This window comes from Buceros rhinoceros, unplaced genomic scaffold, assembly GCF_000710305.1.
Source record: "Buceros rhinoceros silvestris isolate BGI_N320 unplaced genomic scaffold, ASM71030v1 scaffold9871, whole genome shotgun sequence".
Classification (NCBI taxonomy): Eukaryota; Metazoa; Chordata; class Aves; order Bucerotiformes; family Bucerotidae; genus Buceros; species Buceros rhinoceros.
In genome coordinates, this window is record NW_010395933.1 from 35,899 (window position 1) to 47,570 (window position 11,672).

Genomic DNA, 11,672 nt, shown 5'->3' on the forward strand with positions numbered 1-11,672 from the left:
GAGAATGGAAGGGGCTGTCTTTGTTGGGGCACTGTTTAATTCAGCTTCATTTCAGAGGTGTCTGCGACTCCATACTTACGCCCTACCCAAGACAGCCCCAGAGGTGCTTTGCTGGTTCCCCTCCCTTGTGCCAGGTTATGCGCACAGCACAGGACTCTGCCAAACAGATGCTAAGTGCAGGGCTCCTGGAAACACCATCTCCTACCCCTGCTTCTCCGTCCTAGGAATAGCCCACGTAGCTGGCTGCTCGGTGGGCTGGGATTAATCATAGTACATTTGGGGCTGCCTTTTTTTTGAAGTCAATTTGGAACCTGTGCAGGAAGAATCTGGATGTGATTTGAAGGGTGCAGAGAAGTGAATTCTTTCCGAGGCAGTGGGGCGGGGGAAGAGTTGGGGGAGTCCTTTGGGGTAAAGCAAGAGGCACAGCTGGTTTTCCACTCGAAATACCTGGCTTGGTTCACAGTGGTCGGCTGAGTGATGTGTTTCAGATTCTCTACCCCTCTGGCTTGCTAGAGGTCCACTTGCCTTTGACTCAAGAGGAGCCTCAATCATTTTGCTGCTTGAAATCCCTCTGCCTTGTTTTTTTCAGCTCCTTGCTCCCCAGTCCCACAGGAGAGACTAATTTGCAGAGTTGTGTTTCCCTACCTGTGTGTTTGGAGAGATTAACCTCTCTTGTGGCCTGCCTGCTCTATCTCACAGTGCCAGAGACTCGAATTCCTTATCAGCCCTTTCCCCAAGCTGTCTTCTGACACTTTTCTTGGTGGATGGCTGAGGCAGCGGGGGGACACACTTTGCAGTGCCCCATGTGGAGCTGCAGCAGCACCCTTTGTTCTTGGTTGATCAGATAAGCAAAGCAGCCTCGATTAGCAGCAAATGGGGTTCTTCCAGTCGTGGGAGAGAAGCAGCTTTCTGGCACCAGAGGAGTTTTTCCGGGCAGTGTTCTGGCCCCTAAGATGTGACAGGAAAGTATTGTCCATAGAGTTTCTCTGGCTAGTGCCAGCTTTGCTGCATAGGGGACAGCGCTCCTAACCCCAAGGAATGACCTGCAGCAGGTGGTGGGCACCAGCCTCCTCCTCCTGCCCAGCTGGCTATGAGGCAGCACCCCAACGTTAGTTCTGCTGTTGAAGACTCAACCTCAGTGATGTGCAGCTTAAATGCATAAAGGTAACCTCTGCTCCAGCTGTTGGATAAGAAGTAAAAGCCAGCAGATTGTCCCCTGTGTCCTGCCCAGATTATGTATTCTGGCCAGAAAGGACTGGCACAGTAGGGTTTTGTGGGGAAAAAGGTGCAGGAATTGTGGCAAAGGAAGGGTTTAAGGAGGGATTTGAAGGAAATTATGCCAATGACGTGGCAGTGTTTAAAGGAAAGCTCTCCCTAGGGTGAGGTACAGCATGGGACAGTTGCCACAGCTGTTGTGGAACAGTGCTGGCTGGCCTGACGTTGACAGGGACACGCTGGGTGGATTTGCTCTCTGTTCATCATATCGGTTGAACTCCTGCTGATGTGTGATGGGCCTCCATCCAAGGTGGATGGAAATTAGTAGTGGTGGAGGGAGTGGATTGTGCCCATGAAAGAAGGGAGGAGTGCAGCTGTGTTTGCGGGACATAGATCTTTGCAGCTGGAGAGCTTCACATCCCAGGAGTGTTGTGATCTCTATCCATTGATTGATGGACTCTTGAAACAGCATCAAGGTGCTCTGCTGTGGTTTACCAGGTTTCCCTCCCTGCAGGGCGAAGCACACTGCTGTCTTCCTGCTTTCAGCCCAGAGCTCAGGGCAGTGAAAGAGAGGAAATGGAAGCACTGGGGCAATTTGAGTACCAGAGCTGAGCAGATGATGCTAGGCAGGTCAAAAGGGGAAGGAGGGAAAGGGTCGAAGACAGAGGGAGAAGCAGGCATGAGTGCCCATAGCTGTCTTTACGGACTGCTTGCAAGAGAGAGACACGGGGAGATGGGACACTTGCTGTCGGCTCAGAAGTCCTTCAGATGTGGTCAGGCGTTGCCTTTGTGGTAGGCTGAGATTTTTTTGTCGGGTTTCCCCCCTCCTCAGGCCCCCTCTGAGAACCAGCTGGTGCCCCCAGTGCTGAAGCGCCTGTGCTGGTATTTGCTTGGCTGTACAAACAAACCAGGGTCAACAAGGAGATAAAACAACTGCACAAATGGTCAAGTCAGCAAAGGTAGCTGGCAACGTGACTTCTGCTGCTGTGTTACTCTTGAATTTGTCTTTTCTTTGGGTAGGTAAAAGCCTCAGTTGCTTGGAAGCAGTCTCTGAAGAGCGCAGCTGATCTTGGCCGCAGCCCAGCCATCAGCTTAGCATCATGTATGGCCTGGGAAGGGCACGGTGCTTCTTCATGGAGCTGGGGGATCCAGGAAACTGCAGCAAGGCGAGAATTAGCATCCTTTGCCCTTGAGATTTCTTCCCCATGGTGAACCCTCTGTTGAGGGCTGCCACTCATGCCCTGCCCTATGGGGACAGGGAATGGCTGGGGTCTTCTCCTGGACAGTGCTGTAATGAAGGTCCTCCACCTGACCCAGCTGCTTTTGTGTTGAGCATAAAGCACCTGGTGATTTCTGGAAAGCACTGCATAAAGAGCTGGATAATTTTGTTATTTTTGGGGTGGTAAATTAAATTTTGACTCTCGTGACCTGTTGGTGTAAATATTTATGGTGGCTCACATTTTTTAAAATTAAACTAGTCCTTGTTACTCCAAGGCAACCCTACAATAATCTGTTCTGCGTTGCTTAATTCCCTTCAACAGCTGTAACGGGCCCATAAGTGTATGAAACATGATATCAGATATAGCTGGAGAGATGTAGATAGAGAACATCCACCCACTGAAGGTCAGTGCAGAGAGACTTAATTTGCCTTGATTTTTATGGAGCTGCATGTATTTCAGGTCTCCTGCTTTTGTTTATTTTCCCTCTGTCTTTGAACAATGGGTTGTGTTGGTCAGAATTCTCCAGTCAAAATGCTGAGGGAGATGAACAATACTGCCAGGTTACCCTTAAAGAGCAGAGGCTTGCAGAGCACCTACCTTCTGCTGGAAAAGGGGGGTAATGGAGGTACAGCAAAGCATGTGCAATGCTTTGGTGCATCTACATTCGCTGGGATGGTGTTGTATGTTCTCCCGAAGAAAGAACACTTCCTGAGCTGTAACTTGTACACAGAGTGTCTTCAGAGCCATTGTCCTTCTCAGAGGCTCCACTTTCTCCCGGTACGTATTCACAGGTTTTCAAGATCCAGAAGAAACAGGCGGCATGTCCTGGAGATGCCAGGGCAGCCGTTCTGTAGTAGTACCTTACCTCTGTCTTCTTTTTCCAAAATCAACTCACTTGTCATACTTTCAGGTGATAAATGTTTAGTCTGCTCATAGCTTTGTGTGTAAGGACGGTGTATTTTACTGCTCTTCCTTGTGCAGCGACTTTCCTGTGCTAGCAGGGAGGGAGCCTCATTGCTCTGATTGCTTACGGGTAACATTATGTATGTAAATAAGAAAATCTAATCATTTCTGAGTGCTTGAGTAGTGGCAGGAGCGAGAAGCTGGTGAAGTGGAACCTGCAGCAGTGCTGACCTTGGCAGCTGATGGAAAACCTCATCAGTGAGATGTGTGGAATTGCCTTCCTTCACATGTCCTCTTGGTACTGCTCATGCTGGCGTTGAGGCTGAGGGCAGGAGCACTGCTGTGGGGTCGTTAAGAGTAAAGCGAATCCTGCCTGACGGTGTTCATCAAGAAAAAGTAGAACTGGTAGTTATTTTTCTCATATTAGAGGAAATTTTGTTGAGTTAGCAGGCATCCGGGAGTCAGGGATCGAAGGCTGTGCTTGTTCTTGCAGGATACCGTGAAGGCAGCTGAGGTTGTTCCCCCTTTGCTGTCACTGTGCGTCTCTCATGCTGCAGATTTACTGACTGAACAGTTCAGCCAGCTGGGAAACTTCACCATGGAAAATCAAACCCCAGAGACCTTCCCCTCTTTTCTGCTGGCATCTTTCTGTGCAGACATTTCTCCTCACTGTTGTGCCTGGCTTGCCTTTGCCTGGAGCTAGGTTACACCATGCCAAAGCTGGGCCAGTGACCAAGCCCTTCTCTGCACGGTACCTGTGTGTCAGGCAGCTCCTTGGAAGAGGCCAGGACAGCAATTATTCAACAGTCATCAGACATAATTTCCCTCTTGCCTTGGCCATGTGCCCATTTCTTTGCTATGTGTTTCCTTTACATCTAGAGGTGCTAACCCTGAGCCTTCTCCTCCCCTTCAGCCTGAAGGAGTATCTGCTGTAGGTGGTAGGAAGAGTCCACCTGGACAATTAGCAGAACAGTAACCCAGTACCAGGCTGAGAGTCATTACAAGCTCCTGGAGGCAGCCAAAAACATGTAAAGCAGAGAGCACTTAGCCTGGGGTGTGGGTGATGGGCACCATTGCCTCTGTGAAGTCCCCTGGAGCTACAGCAATGAGGGGTGCAGAGAGGAGATGAATAAGGCCATGCGTTTCTCTTGCATTATATGGTCTTTGGCCGTGTGAAAAGCCCTGATGGACAGCACTGTTATTCCCATTTTGCAGGTATGGTCTAAGAAAAATGTGTCATCTTACTGACCCAGTAAGTTGCCCATCTTTCCCTTCCAGCAGGGAAACGGTTTCCTGCACTCTCTTGCCTTTCGAGTCAAGGATTTATATAGCTGTATTTGGCAGCATTGAAGGATCTGCAATTATGTTAATTAGGCATTTTGATTAAAAACCAGCTTTTTGTTAGAAAATAAACTTTCTTGTTGAAAAATACTAGCTCTAGAGCAAATCAAGAGAGGAGGTGGATTTCCTGCTGGTTCATTTGCTCTGTGCCTGGGCTAATTTAAGATCACTTCGATTGTTGTGATGTATTTATTCCCCGAAACTATATTCTTTTTATTATTATTCACTAGCATCTGTTTGTTAAACATTTAAGTATTCCCACACCCAGAGCTTATTATTTCAGGCATTTGTAATGTACCCACTCATCAGTGATTTCATCTGGGCAAACATAAAACCAAAACAGCTATTCCTTACAATTGCCAACAAAACTATTGTGATCCATTCATCTTTTTTAAAAGCATCATTCAAATAGAAACCTATGCAGCAAGTAAGCTGTGATTGCTCATGCGAAGGGAAAACTGTGGATCATTCGTTTGTCTGGTGGAAAATGATTGCCATAGCAAAGGAAAGTGGTCCGACCTAGTTGTTGCTCCCAGTCTTTCCAGACAAATTCTGTGGTCCCAGGCTGTTCACCCTCAAAATCTAAAAGACAGACTGATTAGAGGGGTGGGTTTTTTCACTGTATCACAAAGACTGCCAGACTTGGCTTTGGTAGGCTGCGAGAAGGAATGCGTCTCAGAGCAGAGCATTTCCCACCATGAATGGCTCAGCCCCTTGCTGTCAGCAGGACATAAATGAGAAGCAGTCCTTCTGGTATGAGCTGGTCTGACCCTGCGCATTTCACTGCAGGGCGAACACAGAGCTGAGTGTGACTGCTGTGTGCTCCCTTGGATGGTCCGGTTTCAAAGGCAGTCTGCGTTAACTGAGCCTAGCAGGAGATTTAGCTCCTCCATGAAGTTCTGATTCATGCTGCTCACAAGCTGAAGCTGGGTTGGCTTAAAGATTGCATTGGTAGGCTGCACAAGTCATGCATGTTCCAGATCTTGGACAGGTCAGGGAGAACTGGGGAATGTGGCCCAGCCCTGGATTTAAAATTGTGATAAGCCGTGGCCATCTTACCACATCCTGTTCTCGGATAGACTGGTAGCATCCAGCCTCTGGTTCCAGCAACATCACGGCTGCTTCGCTGCAGGGGCTGAAGCTAGCCAAGGTACAGCAGAGGGCTGTGTGACTCTCCAGAGTGCTTTCCCCTGTTCTCATGTTGCTTGCGAAGAGGGTGTGCTGGTATTTGGTTGTGAGGGGAATTTGGCTTCTGGGTTGCTCCATGATGACCTCGTTGATAAGTGGAGGAGATTACATGGACAGGCACATCAGTTGCTCTCCCTGAGTTTAGTGGTGGGAAACCCAAGCAGGGACAAAAAGAGATGAGACTTTTCTGCGCTATGGGAGATGTCAGGAGGAACTTGAGGGATCTTCATTACCATGCCCACCTCGTCTCCAAAACACAATTTTCCAGGTGATTGTATTGCAAAGCAGCGCCAGTTCCTGGTGCTCTGGGAAGTGTGGATCTGAAATCCTGCCGCAGACCAGTTGTGATCACTGTATATGGTTCATTGTCTGCTAATGGCTTTTGTCTCATTAACTGCCAGGGAAGCTGCTCTCTGTGAAGGCAGCTTGAAGCATTTAGGATTCATTAGACTTCAAAGGAAAGAGGTCTGTACCATAAGCCAGAGGGGAGGAAATGGAGTGGCAAGAGGATCCTGTTAATGGAGAACAAAAATAAACCCCAGACAGGAAGGAAAATTCTATAGGACTGACTCAGAGCTGCAGTCCTGACACTGTGGCTTCAAGGACCAGTTCGACAGGGGAGCTGCACAGAGAGAAACCCTCTGGCTTGGCTTCTGCCCACACTAGACCCAGATGCCCTGAGCAAGCCTAGAGCCTGCAAGAAGGGTCCACCGGAGGGTGCAGGGATGTCTGCTTCTGTGGTGAGCGCTGACATTTGCCAGTGGACTTGTACACCCAGAACTTGCGTGCCAGTTAGACTGGAAGGTATCAGGCACATATTTTGATAGGGGCTGCTCCCTCATCATCACTACACTGGTGAGAGAAGATGGGATGCAGTTTGCTGGTAATTGTTTCCTCTTCTCTCTCCTTGAACGTGCTTGCCATTTTAAATGTACTTTATTCCAATAAGTTATTTAATCCATGGGAGGGAACATGCTGCTCTAGAGGAACAGTTGTTTTGGTGAGGACGGGATGTGCAGGGAATAGGTCCTGACAGGGTGATTCAAGAGAGAGTGTTCCTGGGCGTTTTGCTGACCTGCTCTTCTCCCTCTGTCTCTCCTGTTTCAGGAAAGATCCTCTTCCGCCGGAGTCACATCCGCGATGTTGCAGTCAAGCGCCTGATTCCTATCGATGAATACTGCAAGGTAAGGGGAGGCTTCTAGCATCAGCCAAAGATAAAGCCACCTTGATCAGGCTCAGTCCTGTTTGTCTGACAGTTGATAATGGCATGCCAGTGCTGGGAGCATGGAAGCTGTGGGCTCTCCCATTGCACCAAACCCTTCCTGTGATTTGCTTTTCACTCCACATGATTAATACTGAGAACTTAGAGACCTGGGCTTGCAGGGTACAGGGTAGCTCAGCTCCACACCAGCTTGCATCCTGCTGCTGCACTTTCCCTTTCTCTTCTTTCTCAAGCTGCCAACCAGAACCAGCTTTCCAGATGGACTGGAAAGGACCTGGCTCCCTGACCGTGTCCTGTCTGGTAGGCAGTAGGAAAGAAATGGTTGTGTGCAGGACTAGGCTTGAAGGACTTAGTTCCACAAGGAGCCTTTCCTTTCCCATCTGTTGGTAACACACCTACTGTTTTATATAGAAGACAGCACTTTCTTGGTGGGATGATCCCAAACTGGGACATAAACCAGTAACTCTCGTTAATGGTTATGCAAACCAGTTACTTGCCCAGGGGTAAAATAACTTGTACCTGCAGAAAATTATTGGAAGCCAGCAGAGATCATCTCATCATAGAGCCAAAATGTAGGTGATTTCTGTGTCCTTTCCTTGATAAGGCTGATTTGCCCCATACGCTTGAAGAATTTAAGACTGTGCTTAAGACAAATTATGGTGTTAGGGCATTTTTTTATAGGAAAAGCAAAATACTGAAGTCCACAAAAAAATATTGTCACAAAAATCATGTCCAATGATGCAAGAAGTGCACTAGTACTTGCAGTAGCCGTGCAATAGTCTCAGCTAGGTCCAGTACATCCAAAATCCAAACTGATTGCTGTTGAAAACATATCAAAAGACCACAAAACCCAAGGGAGAAGATGGGGAAATAGTGAAATGTCCATTACATTCCTTAGGTGCGGGAGATGTAGCAGAGTCTGTGGCATGGGACTTTGCTTGGTGGGGGGAGATTGTGGGTTTTGGGACTCAGCCAGATGTATAGGAGGGATGTCATGGCTGGAATAACAAGTACAATGATAAAGGTAAATGTGTCTTGACAGCTCTGCGGTGGGGCTGCGGTGAAAAGCACTGCAGGCCAGGACAACAGATGAGAGCAGAGTGATGGAGGTGTAGTGCAGGGTGTGCTTGGACCTATGTGCTCCAGAGAGTGTGGGGGAAGCTGATGGTGCAGGTAACTGCTTGGATCCAGCTGGACAAGATCAGCCCCTTGTCTTCTGAGTCACTAAAACGTGCCAGCTACGTACAGATACACACAAACTGTAAATTTAATTTTGGGGAAGGAAAAGTCCCAACGTGATAAGATGCTGCAGCTCTCTCTTTCAGAATGATGCCATTAATGGCATAAAATATAATGAATCCATTTGACTTAACAGCTGGAACGTAATGGCTGATGTTATATGACCCACTTAGAGAGCTGCTCTGCCCTCCTCCTGTTAATGCATTACCAAGTAATAACACACACATGGTGCCTGGCTTTCTAGTTTGCTGCTACTTAAATGTAAAGCTTCTGAGCTGAAGGTGGGTGTGGGACCAAAGGCTGCAGAGACGTGGAATGAGCAAGGAGTCAGCAGGAGCAGAGAGATGTCCCTTCTTGGGTACGTTGTGCTGCAGACCACAGCCACAGGGTCCCAGCTGACTCTTACTGCTCTGTTTATTGTTGGAGGTGGGTGTTGCACGTGCTCGGAGGGTGATACAGAACACAAAATACTTCCTCCTACTGGGGGGAGAATTGAAGGTTAGGTGAATATGTTGCAGACAAGGTTCCACAGAAAACTGTGTAAGAAAGTTTTTGCTTTCTTGCCAACTCCTACAAGAGAAGTGAAGTCTCTTCGTTCTCTGGGAGAGCCTTGGAAAGAAGGCTGGTGAGATTTGAGGTGGAAGTAGGCAAGAGGAGCAAGAAAGGGAACCACTGCTTTCACAGGCTCATGGGCTCTGCTCCAGGTCCCATCGTACTGAAAAATGTGGCAATCTAAGGTAATGAGCAAGAAAAGCAGCAAAAGTATCAGAGCAACTGGTAAGAGCAACCAGTCACTAAATGAGACTTCAAAAGATCTTAGGAATGACAGGGAGGGGAAGCAGAGGCCTGAAATTTCTTCCCATTTCTCCAGTTTATTCTCTTTGTGTTTTACATCTGTTGTTTTTTTCCCCGGTGTGGGAACTGCCTTCCTCCCGTCTAGAGGGGGTTTGAAAAAGAAATAGAGAGTTGGAGAAGGAGTTGCCATACTGTGATGCTCTACCACAGCGAGACTGGGTGGATCTCTAGCAGCAATGTTTTTAAAGAATAATCCTTTCTCCTTCCCTTGAAGTGGATTTCAATGCAGTAAGACTTGACTGTCTTTGGCAAATGACCTTTCTCCCCAGGCTTGCAGGCAGCGGGGCGGGTGAGGTGACTTGCTATTTCTCCAACACCATGGGCTGAAGCTGTATGCTCCTTCGGGAGGCAGAGCCAGAGGTGGGACAGATGTCATGCTATTTGTGCCACTATTTTTGATTTGGTGGACATAACTGCTGTAGACTATGGCGAGCTAGGCTTCAGGGTGGCCTGTTTGACTTGGTCACTGCTGTTCCAGCTGAGTCAGCTCTAGGTAGGATTCCTGACAGGCATCCTGAGAAATGAGCTGTGATTTTCCCTTTTGTCCTCCCAGTACAGGGTGTTTTCTGTGATCCACCCTTGCTATCGGAGGATGCAGAGCCTTCTCCAGGCCACACAATCAGAGCGATTTTGGCACAGGGGAAATTATGTAGGTCATGGGATACTTGGAATTGGGAAGTGGTACCCACATGGGAATGGCATCCGTGCAAAACTTGGTCTTTGAGTAGCCCTTCCCCAGACCCAGAAGCCTTGGAGTGAGTACTTTTCTCTCTCCTGTCTCCCACATGATCTTGATGACAGCTGGCCCATGGTTAGTGGTCTGACTGTCTGCTGTGCTGGCAGTGAATGACTGTGTGCTGAATGGCTGGAAGGGCTTTTGGGGGCCAGAAGTTAGGTCAATGTAGAGCCACATCTGATCTGTGTGGTAACCCTGGGACTTTGCAGAAGTGGCTTTGTCTCTGATACAGAAATGAGTGGAGGTTTGGTCTGCCCACACTGCTGTCACGAGACTGCTGTGACAGCAAATGGAGGAGGGGGTGGGGAGTTGTATAGAAAACTGGTCAAATATCTGCTCCAGACCGGGCTGCAGCACTGCTCCCTGATTTCAAATGGTCCTTTGCCAGTCGCATGTCTTTTTCACTTTTTGCAGTCTCCATCACCCCTGGCCCGTTCCCTCCCATGAGCAGAGAGCAGGGCAAGGCTCTCTGCCAGGCAGCTGCCCATCCCACCTTCCCTGTCCAGCCCTTGTTGCATCCCGCATTGGAAAGCATCTACAAGAGCTCCTGTCCAAGGCGAATATTGCTGGCCCTGACTCTGCCCCCAGCTCCCACAGACACACTCTAACCCTGCGAGTTCCACCGTTGAAGCCTGTCTTTTTACAAACCCCTTCCTCAAAGGGAAAGGAGAAAAGCAGAGGCAGGTTATAGCTCCTGCTGTTTCACAATGTGCATAGCAGCCTTCCAGCCCTTGCCCTGCCGAGCTGGTGTCCACGCTTTTGCCTCCTGTTGCTTCTCTCTCTGCCTCTTCCTGAGCTGCTCTTGCCCAGCGGAGCATTTTTGGGATGTGCTGGTCAGGACTGACAGCACTGGGAGTCTGCCTCGCGTAAATGCCCAGCCTTTCCCAAGGGTGCTGGCTTCATGCCCACAGCACAGCTGGGAAACAACCCTGCCATGGCCGGGAGGGTGGATGCTGGCTCTTAGCCTGCAAGGGCACATCAGTCCAAAAGGCTGGAGCTGAGCTAAGCAGTGCCTGGGAGGTCTCTCTTAGTCTCCATTAGTCTTCAGTTGCAGCTGTGCTGGTGCACTAGGTGTAACTGGGGGCTGTCTGGGTCTTGCCCCACTCTGGTGTGTGTTTGCTGTAGCTCTCCCCTGCCTGGCTCTGCACTCTTTCATGCCAGGGACTGTGTGGGTGCCAAGCTTGGTGCCATGACCCAGTCCGCTGTGCTCTGAGGTCCTCTCCTCACTTGGTTCCTCTCACAGTCTTGATGCTTCCCATCACCAGTGTCTCCGTTTCATCTGCAGGCTCTGATCCAGCTGCCTCCCTACATCTCCCAGTGCGAGGAGGTTCTCCAGTTCTTTGAGACACGACCTGATGACTTGACGCCCCCGAAAGAGTAAGTTGGTTGGATGGCTGCCACTGCCATGGTGGCCATGAAACACAAACTGCCTTGAACTTGCTGATATTCTTAGGAGTCTGATGTTCATTAGTGGTTCCCCCGTGAGTCACAGATCCAGGATTTGAAGGCTTTTTTGGAGAGGGAATGGGGGCTGTGCAGCTCAAGGAGGACGCCTCTGTCCAGTCAGCCACCTCCTGGTGTAGCCTTCTCCAGTGGGGAAGTTGAAGCACTCCTCTGGGACCCCATGAAGTGTTTGTCTTCTCCTGAGCCACTTTCCACTTGCAAATGCAGGTTTCAGAAACATGGTCAGTCTGAAAAGCCTCATTTCACATGGTAACTAACAACCTCTGCCTTTATTATTCAAAAGGCTCTT

The 11,672-nt window shown here is 49.1% G+C and overlaps 1 protein-coding gene across 1 annotated transcript in view; it reads left to right on the forward strand.

Annotated features, from left to right (window-relative positions):
• LOC104501833 (SH3 and PX domain-containing protein 2B-like) overlaps positions 1-11,296 on the forward strand; it is a gene marked incomplete at both ends in the record, with an annotated part of 35,175 nt that extends 23,879 nt beyond the window's left edge. The window contains 2 exons of the mRNA XM_010145713.1: positions 6,975-7,051; positions 11,205-11,296. Of these exons, the coding sequence (XP_010144015.1) occupies positions 6,975-7,051; positions 11,205-11,296 (169 nt within the window). The remainder of the gene's footprint in view (positions 1-6,974; positions 7,052-11,204) is intronic.
• Positions 11,297-11,672: the final 376 nt, after the last annotated feature.